General features: G+C 49.8%; 1 protein-coding gene across 5 annotated transcripts in view; it reads right to left on the bottom strand.

Annotated features, from left to right (window-relative positions):
- The window catches only part of TAFA5 (TAFA chemokine like family member 5), a 367025-nt gene extending 357904 nt beyond the window's left edge, over window positions 1–9121 (bottom strand). Inside the window, exon 1 of one of the 5 annotated variants that reach the window (XM_054543821.1) lies at window positions 8898–9121. In XM_054543821.1, coding sequence (XP_054399796.1) covers window positions 8898–9009 — 112 coding nt within the window. In that variant the 5' untranslated portion in view covers window positions 9010–9121. The remainder of the gene's footprint in view (window positions 1–8897) is intronic. The other 4 variants (XM_054543819.2, XM_054543820.2, XM_054543822.2 and 1 more) reach the window with 4 other exon arrangements.
- Window positions 9122–22627: the final 13506 nt, after the last annotated feature.

Here is a 22627-nt window from a genome sequence, read left to right as displayed (position 1 = left end):
CTGGGGCCACAGACAAGGCATAGACGCGCTAGAGCAGGGCTCCCAGTGGGCTGATTGTCCCAGGGTCAGGCGGCAAGGTCCAGAGACATCTTTGGTCGTCACAACTGGGAGGAGGGGCCCCTGGCATCAAGTGGGGGTGGCCGGGGTGCTCGCAAAGCCCCGCCATGTACAGGCAGACCCCTGCCACAGAGCACGGCCCAGCTCTAAATGACCCTAGTGCTGCCCTGAGAAACCCTGAACTGGGGGAAGTTGGAACAAGTGCAGCTTTAAGGAGAACAAGGATTGGGGAGCTGTCACTGCAGAAGTCCAGAAAAAGAGGCCGAAAGGAGGGTTTGAGTTTTCCACTCTAGCAACGAGAAAAGTCCTACTAAATATACCTACCAATTCTGAGCTCTTCCCAGGTATTCCACATATTATTATTATTATTAATCAAACTGTTAGAACCAAAGATATCTTTGGAATCCAGGAGACTTCGTTTGCAAGAGGACAGCAGCCCTCCAGCCCCTGCCCCTTCAGCCCCGCCCCAGGCTTGCAGCCCCACCCCTAGGTTTGCAGCCCCTCCTACCCTCAGCTCACTCTTCAGGCCCGCCTCCAGGTGGGCCCCACCCCACTCTTCAGCCCCGCCTCCAGGCCTCCAGCCCTGTCCCTTCAGCCCCGCCCCTTCAGCCCCGCCCCCAGGCTTGCAGCCCCGCCCCTAGGCTTGCAGCCACTTCTACCCTCAGCCCACTCTTCAGCCCCGCCTCCAGGTGGGCCCCACCCCACCCTTCAGCCCCGCCTCCAGGCCTCCAGCCCTGCCCCTGCCCTCAGCCCCGCCCCCAGGCTTGCAGCCCCGCCCCTAGGCTTGCAGCCACTTCTATCCTCAGCCCACTCTTCAGCCCCGCCTCCAGGTGGGCCCCACCCCACTCTTCAGCCCCGCCTCCAGGCCTCCAGCCCTGCCCCTTCAGCCCCGCCCCCAGGCTTGCAGCCCCGCCCCTAGGCTTGCAGCCACTTCTACCCTCAGCCCACTCTTCAGCCCCGCCTCCAGGTGGGCCCCACCCCACTCTTCAGCCCCGCCTCCAGGCCTCCAGCCCTGCCCCTTCAGCCCCGCCCCCAGGCTTGCAGCCCCGCCCCTAGGCTTGCGGCCACTTCTACCCTCAGCCCACTCTTCAGCCCCGCCTCCAGGCCTCCAGCCCTGCCCCTGCCCTCAAGCCCCGCCCCCAGGCCTCAGCCCCGTCCCCAGGCCTAAACCCAGACTGATGACCCCTGGCCACTGGACACTCCAGTCTCGTCTTTCAAGCTTCTTGGCTGTGCTGAGGCGGAAATGCCGTCTTTTCTAGAGCTGTTCTAGGAGTGCAGAAACAGGGGCAAGGGGCTGGCCCAGAAACCAGCAGCGAGGCTGCGGAAGAACCCTGCCGGGCCCCGTGGGACCGCAAGCGCCGGCTTCTCCTCCCTGCTTCCTCCCTCCACCCAGGGCAAGGTCCGCCCAGACAGGAAGGAGGGAGGCGCGGCCTGGAACACCGCAGGCCGGGGCGGAACGGGGCCTCGGTCCCTGGCAGGGCTGATGTCCATGGATGGGCCACTGCTGGGGACCCCCGAGCCCGTGGGGAGTGGAGCTGGCACCGTGGGGAGTGGAGCTTGGAGGAAGCCAAGACCCGGAGTCAGGCGGGCCTGCAGTCCCTGTGCGGGACCCGCCCCACCGCTCCCCATAAGGAGGGGGCCTCCAGTCCAGCCGCTCCTCCCCTGGTGGCTGGGAGGTGAGGGGGCGCCAATCCTCTTTCTGAAAGATGAAATCCAAGCACAGCAGCCTGTTACTGTCTTAGTGGTACTGCTTTCTCTGTATTTTCTTTCCTATATTCATTCATTCATTCATTCAGAGATCCTGAACCAAGCATGAAGATGCCGTGGGCGACAGATTCCTGCGTGTGCGTTTAGGTGGCACAGCCTACGCCTTGTTAACTCCCAGGAAACCAGGGCCCCTGATGGCTGGACCACCCCGCCTGCCCTTCACGACTCTCCCTGCGGTGCACCTGCAAACCAGGACCACACAGCGCCCCAAACAACCAGGCAGTCCCAGCAGGGGTAGAGCCAGACCCCTCTGTGCCCAGCTCTAGGTGGAGTGGGTGATGTCAGAAGACATCGCCTACCACAAGTGGGCCCTCCTCTGTCCCCCACAGCTGGTCAGGCGTCCCCGACTCCCCTGGCCCCTCTGCCTGCAGGGTTGACATCATTGTATAGATGGGTTTCCACGTCCACGTGATCTTGTGGAGCTTCAGCCCACTGAGAGCTGGGAGGTTCCCTGTGGCTGCCTCACCATACAGCTCACTGCCCAGCAGGTGCTGTGACCAAAAGCGTCTGTCCAGAGAGCCCACAGTCAGTCCCCCGAGGCCATCAGCCATGCCCCAAGCTCAGAGCCCAAGACAAGGCAGAAAGTGACCCCAACAGCGGCCACCAGAACATACACGCACAGCACTGGAGAGGGGATGGGGATGCGTGCTTAGGGGATGCCTCAGGAAGCAGGGGATCCTCTAAGACATGAGGTGGTCACTTTCTGGCCTAGCTCACCATGGCTTCCTGCATCCACAGCATTTAGGGAGTAAGCCAGGCCTTCAGGGGCGGTAGGAGCACCACAGCACCTATGTCCAACCCGGAGTATGTGGGAGAGGAATGAGAACATGCCAGCTTCCTGGGAAGCTTCTAGAAGGCCCTGTAGGCAGGAGGCTGCTCTCAGGATTGGATTCCAGGGCTGGACAGAGGGATGGAGACTCCCACCTGGGCCGAGGGGCTCAGCTTTGGGCCCCTGAGTGTGGTCAGCCAGAGGAGAGGGTGAGAGCCGGGCAGGAGGGTTGAAGGCAGCCGGGTCCTTCCAAGGGAAGTTATGGTTCAGGGCAGGGGCCTGGAGGCGGAGAAGCCACTGAGGATGACGCTGCTACATTCAGGAGGGAGAGCAGGTGTGAGGTCTCAAGTGACAGCAGCCTAGACAGAGACAGGACAGGCAAGATGTCTCTGGGACAAGGAATAGACAGGCCGGCTAGGTGCAGGGCCAGGGGCACGGGGAGCCCAGGGAAGGGAGAACAAGGACGGAGGAGCCTCCCCAGATGGAAACCAGATCCAGAGCTAGATCCTGGGCTGCCTCTCACCACCTCTGGGAGGTCCCTGATATTCTGAGGTGGCAGCTGGGTTGGGACACAGAAAGGTAGCATGAAGAACCCACCAGAACACAGGGGCCTAGCGCAGGCTGCTCCCCCATCATCTTCGGCCTTTGCTTTGTGCCGACTGACTGTCCCCTCCCCTCTGGAATGTCAGCTCCAGGAGAGTGACCATCTCTGCTCCCGGGGCTTGGCATATGGCTGGAGCTCACCTGAGACTAATTAAATGAATACCCTGGAAGCCACGTCTCCAGCTTCACCCGCAAGCCTGCAGCCAGCTCCACCACTCCTGCCTCCTTCGAGCAGTGCTGGAAGGAGACCTGCAGAGCCAGCCCCCTCCAAAGCAGAGGCTCATCCCATGGCAGGTGACACGCCAAGGGACAGGGAGGCCTCTTCCAGGGAGGCTCACTGCGGGGCTGCCATCCCACCGGGCCCAGACCCGCTGTCCTGCAGGATGCCGCTGGCATACAAAGCTGGAACTCAGCCTCCCTGGAGCCAGGAGGACCAGGGGATTCCAGACGAGTCCCGCTCGCCTAGTTGGAGATAAAAGTAATTCCACACCCGATTCCTGCCAGCCATTTTAATAAATAAGTAAACGCTACAAAGCCTCAGGGAGCCCTCTACCACATTCACTGGGGTGAAGGAGAGACGAGAATAGTCGCCCAGATCTGCTGCCAGCTGCCAGGCCCATTTCTGGAAAGCCCAGCACCGAGGCAGCTTGTGCTGCTGCCGTGAGTCTTAGCACACTCCAGGGCGGAGAAGTCCAGAAGGGAGGAGCTGGGTGGCTGGAGCTGCTGTTCCTGGGCTCCAGGCCCACCCAGGGCCTCCACAGAAACCATCCACACTGGGGGCAGATCAGGGGGCCCTTGTCAATGGAGAAGCCCCAGGACCATGTGCAAGGCAGCATTTAAGAAGAGACACACCAGACGCTATGGGCCCCCTGCACCTGCACCAACACAGGCCCCTGAGACGGCCTCAATGACAGTTCTCCTAACAAACAGTCATCAATCTACAGGGCTTTCCATACCCCAGTGCTCACTCTGGCCACCTGAACAGTTTCTGGTCCTCCTTGTCCATCTCCACCCTGAATGCTGGGGCTGGACCATCGCTGACAGTGCTCCGAGTGACAGGTGGCGATCTGTAGAGGTCATTAACTCCAGAGCGCCACATTTTAATGCAAAAATGAGCCCTTCTAAATCGGCGCAGATGCGAGGCTATATAAAGAAATGGGGATTTTAATGTTTTGCTTTTCTTCCCTTTTCTAGTGCCACATTATCATAACATTTTCTCATAATTACGCCCATAAAAGTCACCTGAAAATGCTTCATGCCACAAAAGTTGATCTACATATTTCATTCCGAGCATGTCGAGTGGCAGATCCTGAGCTCAGAACTCTGGGGCAGAACTTAGCTGGGGAGCCTGGTGTTGAAGAGACCCATCAGGTGGAGCCCCCTTCTTGGGTTCGAGTGTCCTCTGGCCTCAGGGAGGTCCAGCAGAGACACCTGTGTGGACAGTGGAAGAGTGTAGACCCCCTCTTCTGACCCTATCTCAGCGAAAGAGCAGGGGTGGAGGGTGGGAGGGGACAGTGGGGCACCGCCAGGATCACCAGGAGTCAATGCCGCTCTCCAAGGCACTGTCTAGAGCCGCTTGGAAGTCCCTTCCCCCAGGGGTCCCTGCATGGGAAAATCCTGTGAGGGGGCAAACCTGCCTCTTCCTCACTGAGCCTAGGGCATGGATGTTGGCTAAAAGAAGTCCCAGAGACAGATAATTTATATTTACGGAGCTGAAAGAAACAAACAGCCCATCTTCTTGTGCCCCAAATTCATCGAATAAAAACACAGCAAGAATTTTTTCAAAAAAGATGAGAAATAAACTTCTGAACGGCACCACTTCATTAAGCCTCCAGTGTTTTCCATTTTACCTCTTTGACAACTCCAGAACAAAATTTGAACAGCAGGAAAGTAACATATTCTAATCGCTCCTAAATATGCAATAAATTGTATTTATAAAAGAAATGCAACATCAGAGTGCCTACGCTCAGTTAGGATTCTAATGGATTCAAAACAATTCCAAAGTTGTTTGTAATTTATTCTCATAGTTATAGCTGAGGACATGAAATTTAACTGGAAAGTACAGCTCAATATTGACGGGATTTATTTGGAAATTTCCATGTCCAGCACATAGTGAATCTGTCTGTCTTCCTCACTCTCCCCGGTATGCCGAAATATAGTCTAGGTCCCCACCATCCACCTGCTCGTGCTGAATAGGGGACATGGAATCTAGGTTAGTGCAGAGTGTCCTTCACCTTTGATTTCAACACTGCACACAAGGACAGAGTCAGTGCTTAGGTGTCATAGGGAGTTGCCCCAGGTCATCATTTGCTTCTCTCCCTTGCTGCTGTTCTATCCTAGATGCCAGGGTGGAAAGATCACATCTTCAGCGGCGGGCACAGAACACCCTCAAACAGCTCTAGCTGGGTCAAGAGGTCCCATTCCACATCTAGGCAAGAACCACATCTAGGCAGACAGACTTCTCTACTCCAAATACGCTAAGGGGAAAACAACCTATATCAACTCTTTTTAAGCCACACCCAAAGAGGTTTCCTCAGACCAGAACGGAGAAGAGCTTCAACTTCCCCATCAAAGCTCATCATCATGCAAGTCAACTCATTACCAACCATCCAACAACCCTCATGGGCAGCACCGGCCGCGGAAGAAACCAAGCCTGCTGTCACCGTGATGGTCGCAGACCACCGAGCATGCATTTTAAAGTGAGCCATCCGGGGCCCCTTCCCCTGTTTGCGTCTCCTGGCAATTCTTCCCCAGGAGGAGAAAATGACAAGGCTGTGTCACTATAGCAACTAGCCTAATTGGTGGACTGCAGGTCTTTCTCCAGCCAGATGGTGGAGCCCATCTCCTTATATATGGATCCCAGCACACGGGAAAGAAAGAAGGCCGGACTCTCACTGGGCCAAGAACAGCAGAATCCCCCCAACAGAAAACCAGGCCAAGAAAGAATCCAGTTTCCTCTTAGCTGCACCAGAAAGCCAGCACCTTATGTGCTGCAGAGAAACACACAGATTTAATAGGCAGGATAATTGAACGCTGTATGATACTTATCAGTTTCCCTAATTAATATGATACAAATATATCTGCTTCATAACACAAAGACATTTGGAGTAATAAAAATCCTTACTGATGACAAAAACAATTTACAAACAAGAATACGAACTATTCTTCTTCATCCCAGATCTATTGGAAGAAAGAATGAAAATCATAGGAACTGTTTAATTTGCATTTAATTTGCTTTATCGGTTCTAAAAAAAAGGGGGGGGGGATTTTTTTTTCCCTAGGACTGCAGTTCCAAGCTATAAATTATTATTATGTCTATTTTGTATTTTAGTGAAATGTTTTAATTTCTCCAAGTACATTTCTGGTGTAATGGGGTGTGTCTCTTATTGTCAATTATTCCATTACATGGAGATGGAAACAGCCATAAAAAATGTGCTTCACCCAAGCTTCTGTTATTAATTATTTCTGCTACTCTGGTAAGACCTTCTTACCAATTGTCCTTGTCCTGGCGAAGGGCTGTTTCCAGAACGCTGGGGAGGCCTCCTAAGGAGGAGGGATGAGTGTGGAACCAGATCTCCCATCCTCAGTGTGTCTAAGCAGCAGGCTCAGATGTCTGTGCTGGGACACCAGGACTCGACTCGGCAGAGCAGGCGACAGTCTCAGGAAGGTGTGAGCCCGTCCGGATGAACAACGTGCTGACACCTTAGGATTCAGGATGCAGCGCAGGGTGGGAGAGAGCTGACGCTGCGGGTATTGAGACAGCGTGTACCGCGCTCCTAGCGGGCTCGGAAAGTGCAGTGTTGAAGCCACAGGGCCCTGGTGTCAAGTACTTAGCAACAATTAGCAGTTGTTCTTTTCCACACCTGCTGAGCTGCTGGGGGTTGGGGGTGAGGTGTTGTCCTGGGTTCTAGCAGCCAGCCAGGGATAGGCAGCCTGTAGTGGGCTCAGGGCACTACAGCCCCTCCCCAAACACTGCTGAATGAGCTCCCTCTCCCTCTCCTCTCCTCTCCGGTGGTGCCACCAGGAAGTGCGTTCAAATGCCTCCTCTTCAGCACAGAGTTTACCTGCCATTAACCCTTTCTACATCTCCTAGGAAGCCTTGCTTGGGGGTCTTCTGGGGAATCCCCCCACATACCCCTGCAGGCCCCGTGACGGCCACAGAAAACTCGGGGGCAGGCACAAATGTCGCTCAAACCCCCAGACCCTGCTCCCTGCAGGCAGCCAGCCAGTGAGTTCCCAGGGGCGCCGGCGCACCCACGGTGGCCTCGTCTGCCTGGGCAGCTCGGGTTGAGACCCCCAGGCTTGGCGACCCCTCCCCGCTCGGTGCCACAGCATTTCTAGGGAAATGCATAACCGCGCTGAAGCAAGTAGGAAAATTCCTGCTCTGGTCCCCGGGTTTCCCTCGCGATCCTGGCGAGCTGGGCTGTCCCAGGACTCCGGAGGCCGATCCCGCGGCTGCCCGGGTCTCCCTGGGCCACTGTGCTCTCATTTTGGCGACAGCGGAAGGATCAGATCGGACTGGAAGCTTGGAGGCCCGGGGCTCTGCAGGAGGTGGTGTCTGTGGAGGGAGGTTCGGTGCTGGCCTTTTTTTTTTTTTTTTTTTTTTTTTTTTTTTTTTTTTTTTTTTGTAAAGAATCCCTATTTTTCCATCACCTCCCGCGCCCATGGCAATTCTCCATGACAGGTGCTCCCCAGCACCCGTCCTTTTCTCCCGCTGAAGACAAGAAGCCTGGAGCTCCCGGAGCTGAAGCCGACCAGCCCGCGCCATCCGGGGCCAGAGCCTGTGCCCGGGACGCTGAGCAGCCCCCACTCACCCCATCAGCCGCGAACGTGCCCCGGGAGGCTGAGCACCCTCCCCAGCGCCGAGGCTGGAGTCTGCACCCGGGACTCCAACCACCCCTCATTCCACCCGCCTGGAGCCTCGGCAGGGGCACAGGCCACCCCCCACCCTTCACCTCAGGCAACCGGGAGCCCGCGGCGGTCACCCCCTACCCCAGCCCCCAGCTCACACCCGGGCGCCCACTGGCCCGCACCACCCCAGCCCGCGACCGCGCCAGTCCCGCCGGTCACCAGCTCGGGCCCCAGACACGACCCGAGAAACGTCCGCGGCCGCGGCGAGCCCCCTCCGGGCATCCCATCCCTCACTTCGCTTCTCTTTCCAGAAGGCGCTTGACGAGCCCTTTTCCCGGGAAAGCGGAAGCTCCAGCCGCTCCTCCGAGCCCAAGCTGGGCTCCTGCCTGAAGAGCTCCTCTCCGGGCTCGGCCGCCGCGTCCCCCCTTGTCCCGGGCTGAGGCACGGGGAGGGCGCTCCGCAGACACCCCGGCAGCGCCGCCCGCCCTCCGCGACCTGCAGCTGCCTCCTGAGCGCGCATCTCGGCCGGGAAGCCGCGGGCTGGGCTCCGACCGCCGGGCAGGGACGGGCCGCGCCACCCGGGGCCTGGAGCCCGGGCCCTGCCGGGGAGTCAGGGAAGGGAGGCTCGGGCCGGGGCGTCCAACCCCGAAGTGCTCGAGCGCCCGGAACCCGGGTGGACCCTCTCGCCCGCCCAGAGCAGCGTCGGACCGGCCGGGACTCTGGGGACCACGCGCCCGGCGCTCGTAACTCCGGGCCGACTCCGGGAGGCCCGCGGGGCGCCTGCCGGGGCCGGAGGAGGGGGTCCGGGGCCCAGAGGGCCGTGCCGGGACCGGGGCCGCGCGGTACTCACTGCAGTAGGCGATGAGCAGGCTGGCCAGGATCATGAACGCCCAGAAAGTTGAGGACATGCTGGGCAGGGCGGTCGCATCTTGCCGGCTGCCGGTCCTGGGCGATGGCGCCATTGAAGCCGCGGCGCCCGCGCGGGGGGCAGCAGCGCGTCTCAGCAGCCGGCCCTGCCCGCGCCCCCGCGCCGGCCTCCACGTGCGGGCCCCGCGCGCGCCATCCTCCGCCGCCGCCGCCGCCGCGCCCGGGCCCCGGCCCACCGCGCCCCGCGCCGCGCCCGCGCCGCCCGCGCTCGCGCCCGCCGACCCCGCGCCGGCCCCGCTCTGGGCGTCACTGCGCGCCCCGGCTACGCGCGCCCCGGCATCCGTGAGAGAGGCGCGCGCCCGCCGCCGCTGGGGGCTCCAGCCGCCGACCCGGGACTGGCAGAGGGGACGCCGCGCCCGAGCCGCTCCTCTGGATGGCGACAGAGACGGCCTGGCGCGCCCGCAGCCTGGGCCCCCCGCGGGGACGACGGCCGGGCCAGGTGAAGTTCGTGCACTTGGGCCTTCCGCGTCCCCATCCACCGCAGCCAGGGCCTGGAAGGCTGGGGAGGGGGCGGGGGCGGCAGACGCCTCCTAAGGTGGGTTCTGGGAGTTGGATCTGGAGTTTATTCCAAGGAGAGGGTGCTCTGGGCCTGTTCCCTAGGTGTGCCCTGTTACCCCAAATCGGGCATGTGCAGTGGGGTCCCTGAGTCAACTGGGAGCACAGCCTCAGACCCCGGAAGAGTCACCCTTCATCGGAAGCCCAGCACCCTGAAGGCTCCTCTTCCACCCGGGGCGGCACTGCCAGGCACAGGCACGCACTTTCCCTCAGTCCTCTGCCCCACGATTACTCTACTCGGGCACCTCTGCCACTGCCCCGTCCTTGCTGAGCCATCTCCTGGTTCATCTCCCTGGAGTCCCTGCAGGACTGGCTCTCGGTGGCGTCTCCGGGCTCCCAGTCCCAGGACTGGTCCTATCCAGGTGGGTTTTCTGAGCAGGATGACAATGATCGCAATCTATTTTACCTGCATTGTCGATGATCATCTGCAAGACAGGTTCACTCCTATAACAAGCTAAGGATGGGGAAAATGAGCCCTGTAAGGACACAAGGACACTTTCCCCGTCTCCGACCCTCCTAGTCATGTCCCCTCTGCACCTCCCTCTACAGCCCAGGAGATACGCTCCCCAGTCCAGGATGTCCAGATGGCCCTGCTGCCTGGAGAGGCTCTGGCCCCTGCCGGTACCTGCCACAGCACCACCCCAAGCTCTCCCTTCCTGCAGGTTCGTGCACACGACTAATAGAACCCCTCCTCTGGAACTCACAAGATCTTCTCCATCCTGCATAGGGCTGGGGGCTTGAGCACCGCAGGAGATTCTTTTGGGGCTGGAGACCCTTTTCTGAGGAGCCAGTAGAGGGCCTGCAAGTCAGATTGAGCAACCAGGGAGAAGAAGCATCATCCCTTCATCTTGAGGCCTGGTCCAGGGAGGTGAAGGGATGTGGACTGTCCCCAGCCCTACGCTCACCCACAACTCATGCATGCAAGCATTCATGCCCCAATGCACACACTGCACCACACACACACACGTATTTTCCTTGAATCTCTCTCTCTGTCTCACACACACACACACACACGCTCTCTCATCCACACACACACAACACTTTAGGAGAAACTGAGCAAAGAAAGGCAGCCTCTCACTGTGAGTCCTCTAACCCCTGTCCCAGTGGTTGATGTGCACTGAAGCTTCCTTGCCAGGGGCTCTGACAGGATTCTTGTGTTAATATGATTGTGTTCACGCTTATTTTGTCCTATCAATTTTCAATCCTGTTTAATTAAAACACTGACTTTCCTGTTTAGTATCTTCTCAACTGCAGCTTCTCCCCGCTCTCTTTCCTGGCAGGGAGGTGATTCTGCAGAAGTTGAGACTCCTGACAACTTTGGGGTGGCCATGAGGGATGCACCCCTTGCCTCTGGATGTGAAGGGTAGGCATGGGACCCTGGCAGGGAGGGGCTCCCTCAATGGGATTCTGTGGAGTCAACCATTGATGCCCGGGTCTCCACCCTTATAATTTCATTCCTTTCATTGAAGCCTTTTTTCCTGCTAAAAAGGATGTGGCTTTTAAAATGTTACAGATTCCAATTCATCCTGTCCATCCCGAATTCCTGTGCCAGACATTCCTTCATTCAACCTCTGTTTATTGAGCACCTACTTGGGCGAGGCACTGGGACTGGGGAAGCCAACAAGACACAGATTTTCTGTCCCCCTGGAAAGTGACAGTCAGTTTGAGAAACAAACAATTCCAGTGCAGCGTGGCAAGCGTCACGATGGGAGGGAGAGGAGAGCACTCTTAGAGCACAAGAAAGGAGCGTTTACCCTGAAATCATGCTCTAGAGCGCAGCAAGTGTGTGCCAGGGAGGGCTTCCAGGAGAGTGGTTTCCAAGCCCTTTTGGTCTATCCTTAGGACAAACACACACACACATGCACACATATATGCACATATACGAACACACACACGCACGTGAACACATGTACACACGCACACATATATGCACATATACGAATACACACACGCACGTGAACACATGTGCACACACATCCACACACGCACATACATGCACACACATGCTTTAACACACATGCACACACACATGCACACACATGCTTGGAGTGAAAGTTTCCGAAGCAATATTTACCCCAAAAATACTCTGATGTTTTCTATTGCATCCTAATTCATTTTTGAAATGCTGGTTGCCCTCCCAATAATTTGGTTTATAGTAGTTTTCTTTCTTTAAAAAATACGGTTTGAAGAGAGATGCAGTCTACCTTGACTTTGGGAGGGTATATTGGAGCCTTTCTGCCAAAGGACAGGGGCCGTGGTGACAATGGGGTGGCTGGGGAGGGCTCCCAAGCAGAGGAGAAGAGGTGCAGTGTGGTACCCGGTCTGCTGTATCCAGGAACTCAGACACTGAGGTTTTTGTGGCCGCAACATTAGGGCTATGGTGGGGAACCTTGGGCTATGGGAGAGCAGTGCTTGGTTCATTACATGCTGAATATTTCCAGAAAAAGGGAATGGAAGGGGAGCCCTTGGTGCTTATGACTTGGAGTCTAGAATGGTGGAGAGTCTGAAAATGGTGACGCTAGAAAAGGTGAATTCTCCACCCCAGGTTACAAGTAGAAGGACCTGAGGAGTAGGGAGGTGGCGGGGGGAGGTGTGGGGTCCGAGATCAGATTGAAGAGATGGGGTCTCCCTGGGACAACAACCTTGAGGTAATTACAAAGACACCGCCCCCGGGCAGCCCAAAGGCAAGGGCAGGTGCCTGGTCCAGCCCCATCCCGGCCTTGTTTCCAGAGGCCTGGAGAGAGAGACCAAGATGGAAATTGAGGATGGGGGGTGAGCGCAGCCTGAATTCTGTTGCTAGGGAACAGAAAGCTCTGCTCTGGATCCCAACACACGCTACGGATTGACGATTTTTTTTGTTGTTGTTGATGGGCTGGTTTTGATTACTGGCCAGAACTAACAGGAGTTTAGATTTTGAAACCTAAATAAGTCTATTAAATAATCACACCATCACCTTAACTCCTACCCGAAAATGCAGGGGATAGCAATTGTGTAACACTTGAGGGAGTCCTCGGCTCTGACCCCACACCAAGCCACCAGTCCTGGGACTGCTTCAGAGGCCTCACCCACAGAAGGGGCGTCCCTGCATGGCGGGGCACCCAGCGTGGCCGAGGAAGGCAATAGAAAGGGGCGTTACCCAGAGAGGAGGGGCAGCTGACCAGGGTGCGGACCCAGGCACGTATTGCAGTCAGGTGGCAGCCTCGCTGTCCTCCTGGGGATGTGAGCCCACTGTTCGCTGTGTTCTGCTGTGGTCGGTGGGGGCGGGTTGTTCTCTCTCCACCCCTCCCTGCAGTGAGGGTGTTTTCTATTTGCCGTTAGGTTGCGGGTACCCAACTGACCAAGGGCTCCCTGAGATACTGAATTTGGAGCTGGATGTTTTCACGGGGTGAGATGTCAGGATGTCCCTGCTGATACAGTGGGAGAAAAATGTATTTTATGCAAGGCCAGCGCTATCTCCTAAAGGAAGCACACAGGTCTCTGAACAGCAGGTCGCAAAAGGTGGGAGCTGTAGCGGGCTACTGTGCCTGCTCTCCCGGGGATCTGTGCCTCCCTCTGAAAACAATTGCAGGCTTTCACCTTCCACACACATATCCCACGTGCATTTTACCAAGAGGTTACTGTGACAGTTGGGGGAGGACCCAGGTTGGTAGAGAGAGTTGAGCCAGCTTGGCAGTGGCTGGGAAGATCCAGGTGAGAGCCGGGGTGGCTGGCTTCTCAGGAGCAGCTGTCAAGGCAGGGATGTGGGGGGCTTGGCAGCTATCCAGGAAGTAGAACTGACAGGCTGTGGGGACTCCGGAGTGGTGGGCATATGGCAGAGATGTCCCAAGTTACTCCCCAGGCTTCTGTCTAGAGAACCTGGGCATGGCTGGGTGTGGTGGTTCACGCCTATAATTCTAGCACTTTGGCAGGCCAAGATGAGAGGGTAGCTTGAGGCCAGGAATTCAAGACCAGCTTGGGCAACATAGCAAGACCCCCATCTCTACAAAAAATCAAAAAGTTAGGCAGCATGGTGGTGCACACCTGTAGTCACAGCTACTTGGGAGGCTGAGGTGGGAGGATCGCTTGAGCCCATGAGTTCGAGGCTGCAGTGAGCTCTGACTGTATAACTGTACTCTGGCGTGAGTGATAGAGGAGACCCTGTTGAGAAGGAAGGAAGGAAGGAGAAGGAAGAGAAAAAGTGAGGGAGGGAGGAGAGGGGAGTGGGGGAGGGGAGGGGAGGGAAGGGATCCGGAGGTTGAGGTGGGAGAATCGCTTGAGCCCATGAGTTTGAGTCTACAGTGAGCTCTGATTGTATAATTGCACTCCAGTCTGGGTGACAGAGGAGACCCTGTCAGGAAAGAAGGAAGGAGAACGAAGGAGAAGGAGGGAGGGGAGGGGAGGGGAGGGAGGAAGGCAGACAGATCAAGGAAGTAGCAGGGGTGGCTGTTAAGATGGGCCCCGCCAGCTGCTGGGGACAGACTTGAACACTAGGGAGCTCAGGCACTTCCTCAGCAGCTTCCAGGCCGAGAGACAGACGAGCCGCAGCACACAGGAAAGAGAAGCACAAAAGGCCAAAAGACACAAAGAGGAGGGGCGAGGGCCAGCAGGCACAGACTGTGTGCCCCGTGAGGACAGAGGCCACTTTGCTGCTGAATTCTCAGCCCTGAAAACAGTGCTTTGCAGAGAGTTGGTAAATGACGTGAATGCATGATTTAACGATAATTATCCATTTTATTGATCCAGTCTAGTAATGACAATAAACAGTATTGATACATCCCATACTAAGGGCCAGGCACTAGTCCAAGTTCCCCCATATACTCACTCACTTAATCTTCATAACAGCCCAAGGAGGCAGTCGATACCTGGATTTCAGGACATGGAACCTGGGGCAAGGGGGCCTGCAGGCAATTGTCCTGGGATTTTTAGTCAGCCATGGCAGCTGAGGTTGGGATCCAGGTGGTCTGCTCCAGAGAACTTGCCCTGACGGCTGTGCGCACGACCTCTCATCACCAAATCACGTTGAGTAAAAAAATACAAAATGGAGAGACAAGCAAAAGGAAAACAGAATGTTCCTCAATTCTGCCACATGGAGTTCACCACATTTAGCATTTTGTTAATATCTTTCACATCTTTTTTCACATATACGTTCATCCTGTAAATATTTTGTAAACAGTTTTCTTAGTACACGGTGAATATTATTTCATGGAATTATATATTCTTCCAGAACATTGTGTTTTCTGGTAGCCTGAAATTCTGTAACACATTAAATACTGCCGTTCATTCAATCAACGTTGAGTTTTGGACATTTAGACAATTTCTAGTGTTTAGAAAACACTTCAGAAATGAACACCCTTTTATTGAAATCATTTTCTATATTTATGGTTATTTACAGAAAAAATTGCAGAGCTGGAATTGTTAGGTCCAAGTAAGGACAGAATTTTGAGGCCTTTCTGTATATTGACAAATTAATTTCCAAAAATATTAATATTAATTTGCATCCCTACGGACAGCGTGTGAGAGGACCCACGTCAGTCTGTTCGCGTCAGCACCAGATATCATCACTGGCACCAGTACCTTGGACAATTTTGCACGTAGGAAGAAATGTTACTGTTGTTTTCATTTGCATTTCTCTAATAAGGATTAACAATTTTTATGTATGTCATTTTAGTGTCTTTTGTAGATCAACTGTTTATATTCTTTTTCAAGTTTTCCCCTAGTGAGTTTGTCTTTTATTATTGATTAGTAAGAATTCTTTCAATTTATTTGTGGGATATATTCCTTTAATTTTGGGGGACTTTCAAACAGAAAAAAATAGAAACAAGAATATCATCATATAACAATATTATTATAATCATATTACAAATCATTTTTTTCAGTTGTCTTTGTTGAATGTGTCACGTGACCATGTTTCCTCTTGGAGGTTTAAGTATGTTGTCAATGGGAATGTGCCAGGAGGTTCTCATCTTTTGTATCTTTCGGTATTTTAAACAGCTTCGTGGAGGTATATTGACAGGGGTTCTTCAAGGAAACAGAACCAATAGGCTGTGTGTGTGTCTGTGTGTGTGTGCAGTGATGTATCACTTAACAATGGGAATATATTCTGAGAAATGTGTTGTTAGGCGACGTTGTTGTGTGAACATCATAGATGTAGGTACTTACCCAGACCAAGATGGTGTAACCTACTACACACCTAGGCAATATGGTAGGTTGAGGCTGTTGCTCCTCGGCTACAAACCTGTACAGTGTGTACTGAGTACTGTAGGTGATTGTAACACAATAATATTTATCTATCTAAACATAGAAAAAGGTAGGTAGAGAAAAATATGGTATTGTAATCTTTTTTTTTTTTTGAGATGGAGTCTTGCCCTGTCTCCCAGGCTGGAGTACAGTGGTGCAGTCTCGGCTCACTGCAACCTCCAACCTCCCGGATTCAAGCAGTTCTCCCTGCCTCAGCCTCCCGAGTAATTGGGATTACAGGCACCCGCCACCACACCCGGATAATTTTTGTGTTTTTTGATGGAGACGGGGTTTCGCCGTGTTGGCCAGGCTGGTCCCAAACTCCTGACTTCAGGTGATCCGACCGCCTTGGCCTCCCAAAGTGCTGGGATTACAAGTGTGAGCCACTGCGCCTGGCCAGTATTGTAATATTATGGGGCTGCCATCATATGTGAGGTTCACTGTTGACCTAAACATCATCATGCGGTGCATGACTGTATATGTAAAGAGAGAGTGAGACTATCTGGCTCATGGAATTGTGGGGACCGGCAGGTCTGGAACTTGCAGGGCAGGCCAACAGCTGAAGACCCAGGAAAGAGTTGATGTTGCAGCTCAAGTCTGAAGGATTCTATAAGCAGAATTTACTCTCCTGAGGGAGATCTCAGTCTGTTTGCTCATAAGGCTTTCAACTGATTAGACGAGGCCCACCCACATTATGGCGGGTCATGTGCTTTACTCAAAGCCTACTGATTTAAATGTTAAGCACATCTAACAAATACCTTCGCATTAACATCTAGACTAGTGTTTGGCCAAACAACTGGCTACTGTGGCCTAGCCAAGTTGACTCATGAAACTAGCCATCATAGGAGGTATAATTGGCATACAACAAACTGCATATATTTAAAATGGACAATTTGGTAAGTTTTGACATATGCAGATACCGGTAGAAACATCACCACCATCAAGATAATGAATACATCCATGCCATCACCTGCAGGCGTCCTTTGGCCCCTTGTCAGTCCTCCATCCCAGGAAACTATGGATTCTATCATTATACATAAGTCAGTATTTTCTGTAAGATTATAAAAAATGGAATTATCCAGTATATACTCCTTTTTTTTCTGACTTGGGTGACTCAGCATAATTATTTTGAGATTCATCCACGTGACTGCATGTATCACAAATAGTTCATTCCTTTCTATTGCTGATCCCACACCATCACATGGAGAGACCAGGTGTCCATGTACTTACCTGTGATGGACATTTGGGTTGTTTACTCTTTTTTTTTTATTTCCTTTTTTTTTTTTTTTTTTGATATAGAGTCTCGCTCTGTCACCCAGGCTGGAGTGCAGTGACGCAATCTCGGCTCACTGCAAGCTCCGCCTCCGAGGTTCACGCCCTGCCTCAGCCTTTCCAGCAGCTGGGACTACAGGCGCCAGCCACCACGCCCGGCTAATTTTTTTGTATTTTTAGTAGAGACGCTGTTTCACCATGTTAGCCAGGATGGTCTCGATCTCCTGACCTCATGATCCGCCCGCCTCGGCCTCCCAAAGTGCTGGGATTACAGGCATGAGCCACCGCGCCTGGCCTGTTTACTCTTTAGACTATTACAAATAAACTGCTGTGAACATTCATGCACAAGTATTTGTAAGAGCACATACTTTCTTTTTTTGTGGATAAATAGCAAGGGGTTGAATGGCTGGATCAGGTGATAGTCATACATTTCACTTTTTACTGAACTGCCAAACTCCTTTCCAGTGTCATGGCACCATTTGACACGTGCCCTGGCCACATGAGGGTTCTACTTCCTCTGCATTTTGGCCACGTCCTGGCATGGTGGGTCTTTCTGATTATAGTCATCCTAAGGGGTAAGAAGTAGTATCTCATATGGCATTAATTTGCTTTTCTCTAATGACTGATCATATTAAGAATTATTTCATGTGTTTATATGCATCTTCTATGGTGAAGTACTCACAGTTTTCAATTTTCTTGATTTCTGAGATTTCTTTATATATTCTAGATACAAGTCTTTACGAGACAGATAATTTGCAAATATTTTTCCCAATCTATGGCTTGTCATGTCATTCTCCTAACAATGTCATTTAAAAAGCATAGGTTTTTTATTTTGATAAATTCCAGTTTATCAATTTCTTCTTCTATGGATTGCATCTTTTAGTGTCATATTTAAGAAATCTATGCCTAGCCCAAGGGCATAACATTTTAAGGTATATTTAGTTTTATAAGTCTCATAGTTTTAGCGTTTACAGTTAGATCTGTGACTCATTTTGAGCAAATGTTTGTAATGTTGTGAGTCGTAGACACAAGTTTAATTTTTTGCATATAGATTTCATTTGTCTTAGCATAATTTGTTTGAAATATTATTCTTCCTCCACTGAATTGCTTCTGCCTCTTTGTCAATAATCAGTTGCCAATATTTGCTTGTGTCTATTTCTGGACTCTCTATTCTGTACCATTGATCTATTTATCTAACTTTATGCACACTGTCTTGATTACTAGAGCTTTAGAGTAAGTCAATCAGTTAGTGTTAGTACTCCATTATTTTCTGCGTAAAGAGGTTTTTTGGTGCTTCTAGATCATTTGCATTTTCATATGAATTTTAGAATCCGTTTGTCAATTCCCATGAATAAGCCTACTTTTTTTGGTTTGTTTCTTTGGCTTGTTTTTTTCTGAGACACGGTCAGAGTTAAATGGTGTGATCCTAGCTCACTGTAACCTGGAACCCCTGAACTCAGGCAATCCTTCCACCTCAGCTTCCCGAGCAGTGAGTACTACAGGTGTGTGACAACACACACAACTAATTTTTAAAATTTTTTGTAGAAATGAGGTCTTCCTCTGTTGCCCAGGCTGGTCTTGAACTCCTGGCCTCAAGTGATCCTCCCACCTCAGCTTCTCAAAGTGCTGGGATTACAGGTGCCAGTTACTGTCCCCAGCTGTTTACTGTTTTGTTTTTAAAAAACTGGGATTTAATTTAATATATACATCAATTTTGAGGGATAATTGGCATCTTTACAATATTGAGTCTTCTGACCCATAGACACTGTGTCTCTCCATTTACATAGGATTTGATCTATGCAATTTGATCAATTTTTTTTGATCTCAGCAATACCTTGTAGTTTTCAGTGTACAGGTCTTTCTCATCTTTTGTTATATTTATCATATCAGTATTTTAAATAATATTTTTGCTATTATTTTAAATAGTGTTTATTCTAATTTTTTATTGTTCCTATTATATAGACCTACATTTGATTTTTTATACTCTCGTATTCTACAACCTTGATAAACTCAGATATTAGATCTATCATTGTTTTTTATTGATTCCATCAAATTTTCTACATGAACAATTCCAACATCTGTGAATTAAGAGTTTCATTTTTTTCTTTCTAATCTGGATGATTTTCATTTCATTTTCTTGTCTCAGTGCATGGGCCAGCACTACAAGCATAATAATGATACTAATAGTGAGAAGAGATATCACTGTTGTATTTCTTATCTTAGCAATAAAATTTTCAGTCTTCCACCATTAAACATGATGTTAGCTGGAGATTTTGCACAGCTGCCCTTTAGGGTTGAAAAAATTCCTTTTCATGCCTAGTTTTTGGAGAGTTTTTATCAGAAATGGGTATTAAAATTTCTAAATATCTTTTCTGAGATCATCGTATCTCTCCACTCACATTACTACTTTAGTTGTATTTTTATTTTCATTCAGTTTAAAATACTTTATTTTTCTTTTGATTTATTTTGACCCACAAATTATTTAGAAGTGTGGTAGTCTTTAAACATTTAGAGTATTTTCCAGAGATTTTCTGTTATTTATTTCTAATTTAATTTTATGTTGGCAAATAACATACTTGGTATGACTTGAATTCTTTAAAATAATCTGATACTTGTTTTATGCCCAAAATATGGTCTATATGGGAAATGTATCACATGCATTTAGGAAGAATAAAAACACTACTGTTGTTTGGTGAGATGTTTTCTAAATGACTATTCCATCAAGTCAATTGATAGTGTCATTCAAATCATCTATTTCCTCAGTGACTGCCAATTATTGAGAAAGGGTCTTTGACATATTTGACTGTAATTGTGGATTTGTCTATTTTTTGCAGTTAATCAGTTTTTGCTTGAAATATTTTGAAATTATGTTATTAAGTGCAAGACCATTTAGGGATACTGTGCCCTCTTGAGGGGTAGATTTTTCTATCATTATAAAATGATTCTATTGATCACTGTAAGAAGTCTACTTGTCTGAAATTGATATATTCACACCAATAATATAGCATATGTTTTTCCATTTAAAATATTTATGTCCTTATTTTTGTGGTCAGTTTTGAGGAAACAAGTTGAGTCTTGATTCTTCGTCCAGTCTCACAATCTCTGCATCATAGTGGAATATTCAGAAAATTTACATTTAATGTGATCATTTCTTTGCTTAGATTTAAGTCTACCACATTGTCAAATATTTTATGTTTATGCAACCTGTTCTTTCTTTTCCTGCTTATTCTGGCTTCTATGTATTAATTGAATATTTTTATGATTAAATTGTGTATTTTCTTTTTGACTTATCTATAACTCTTTGCTTTATTATACTAGTGTTTGTTTCTCATATCTAGCTTTACTGTGCCATTTTGAAGGTATATTATTTTGTCACTTTACTTATAGTATCAGTAACCCATATAGTTTCTATTTTTTTGTATCCTTATTATTTGGATTAGATCCATTTTTCTACCTGTATTAGTTTCCTTCTACTTGAAGGACTTCTTTTAACATTTCTTGCAAAACAGGTCTGCTTGTAATTAATTCCTTCATTTTCTGAATATCTCAAAAATGTGTATTTTGCCTTCATTTTGAAAGATATTTTTTCTAGGCATAGAATTCTAAGTTGACAGGTGATTTGTTTCAGTACTTTCTTAACATTGTCCCACTGTCTTCTCTCTTGTATTGTTTTCAACAAGAAATCTGCTGTTTTTCTTGTATTTGTTCCTCAGAATGTAATATCATTTTTATCTGGCTGCTTCTAAGGTGTGCTTTTTTCTTTTTCTGATTCCTAATTTTCTTAATTGACAAAAATTGTATATATTTATCCTGTACAACATAATGTTTTCAAATATTTATACATAGTGGAATGACTAAATTGAGCTAATAACTTGCATTACCTCACAAAGTTATCATTTTTGTGATGAGAACACTTAAAATCTACTGTTACCTTTTCTCAAGGATACGATATATTGTTCTTAACTATAGTCACCATGTTATACAATAGATACCTTGAACTTGTTCCTTTTTTGCTAACCAAATTTTGTATCCTTTGACAGTCATCTTCCCAACCCCTCTATCTTCTAACCCTCAATAACCCCTGGTATTCACCATTCCATTTGATCATCATGTCTCCAACACCTCTGTCTCCCAACTCTCCACTACCCCTATTCTAATTTCTATTTCTAAGCAGTCAACTTTTTAAAATTCCACATATAAGCAAGATCATGTGAAAAGAAACAACACAGTGAAGAGACAACTTACAAAAGGGGAGACAATGTTTACAACCATACATCTTATAAGGAGTTAATATACAAAATATATAAGAAACTCAAACAACTCAGTAACAAGAAAACAAGTAACCCAATTCAGAAATGGGCAAAGGACCTAAATCGACATTTAAAGAAGACACCCAAATGGCCAACAGACATATGAAGAAATGCCCAGAATCACTAATCATCAGGGAAATGCAAATTAAAATCACATGGAGATGTTATCTCACTGCTATGGTTTGGATTTGTGTCCCCACCTAAATCTCATGTGAAATTGGAATCCCTCATGTTGGAGGAGGGACCTGATGGGAGATGATTGGATCATGGGGGCAGATTTCCTTCTTGCTATTCTCATGATAGTGAGTGAGTTCTCATGAGATCTGGTTGTTTAAAAGTGTGTAGCAACCCCCCTTCCCCCTGCTGTGGCCACATAAGACGTGCTTGCTCCCCCTCAACTTCCACCATGATTGTAAGTTTCCTGAGGCCTCCCTAGCCGTGCTTTCATAGAGCCTATGGAATCGCGAGCCAATTAAACCTCTTTTCTTTATAAATTACCCAGTCCCAGGTATATGTTTATAACAGTGTGAGAACAGACTACGACACTCACACCTCTTAAAATGACTATTATAAAAAAGATGAAAGATAACAGTGTTGACAGGGATGTGCAAAAAAAGGGAACCCTTGCACACTGTTGGCGAGAATGTAAATTAATACAGCCACTGTAGAAAAGAGCATGGAAGTTCCTCAAAAAAATTCAAAATAGAACTACCATATGACAGTAATGATAGCAATCCTTCTACTGGATATATATCTGAAAGAAATTAAGTCAGCATATAAAAGAGATATCTGGCCGGGCACGGTGGTTCATGCCTGTAATCCCAGCAGTTTGGGAGGCCGAGGCAGGCAGATCACGAGGTCAGGAGTTCGAGACCAGCCTGGCCAACGTGGCAAAACCCCATCTCTACTGAAAATACAAAAAATTAGCCAGGCTTGGTGGCAGGCACTTATAATCCCAGCTACTCAGGAGGCTGAGGCAGGAGAATCACTTGAACCCAGGAGGTGGAGGTTGCAATGAGCCGAGATCGTGGCATTGCACTCCAGCCTGGGCAAGAAGAGCAAGACTCTGTCTCAAAAAAAAAAAAAAAAAAAAAAGGAGCTCTCTGCACTCCGATGTTCATTACAGCATTGTTCACAACAGCCAAGATAAGGAATTAACTTGTGTCCATCAACAGATGGATGGATAAAGAAAATATGGTACATACACAATGGAATACTATTCAGACATTAAAAAAAAAAGAAATCCTGTCATTTGAAACCATATGGGTGAACTTGGAGGAAATTAAGTGAAATAAGCCAA

Source organism: Pongo abelii, chromosome 23 (assembly GCF_028885655.2).
Source record: "Pongo abelii isolate AG06213 chromosome 23, NHGRI_mPonAbe1-v2.0_pri, whole genome shotgun sequence".
Lineage (NCBI taxonomy): Eukaryota > Metazoa > Chordata > Mammalia > Primates > Hominidae > Pongo > Pongo abelii.
The sequence above is the reverse complement of the archived record's forward strand: the minus strand, read 5'-3'. Positions and strand labels throughout refer to the sequence as shown.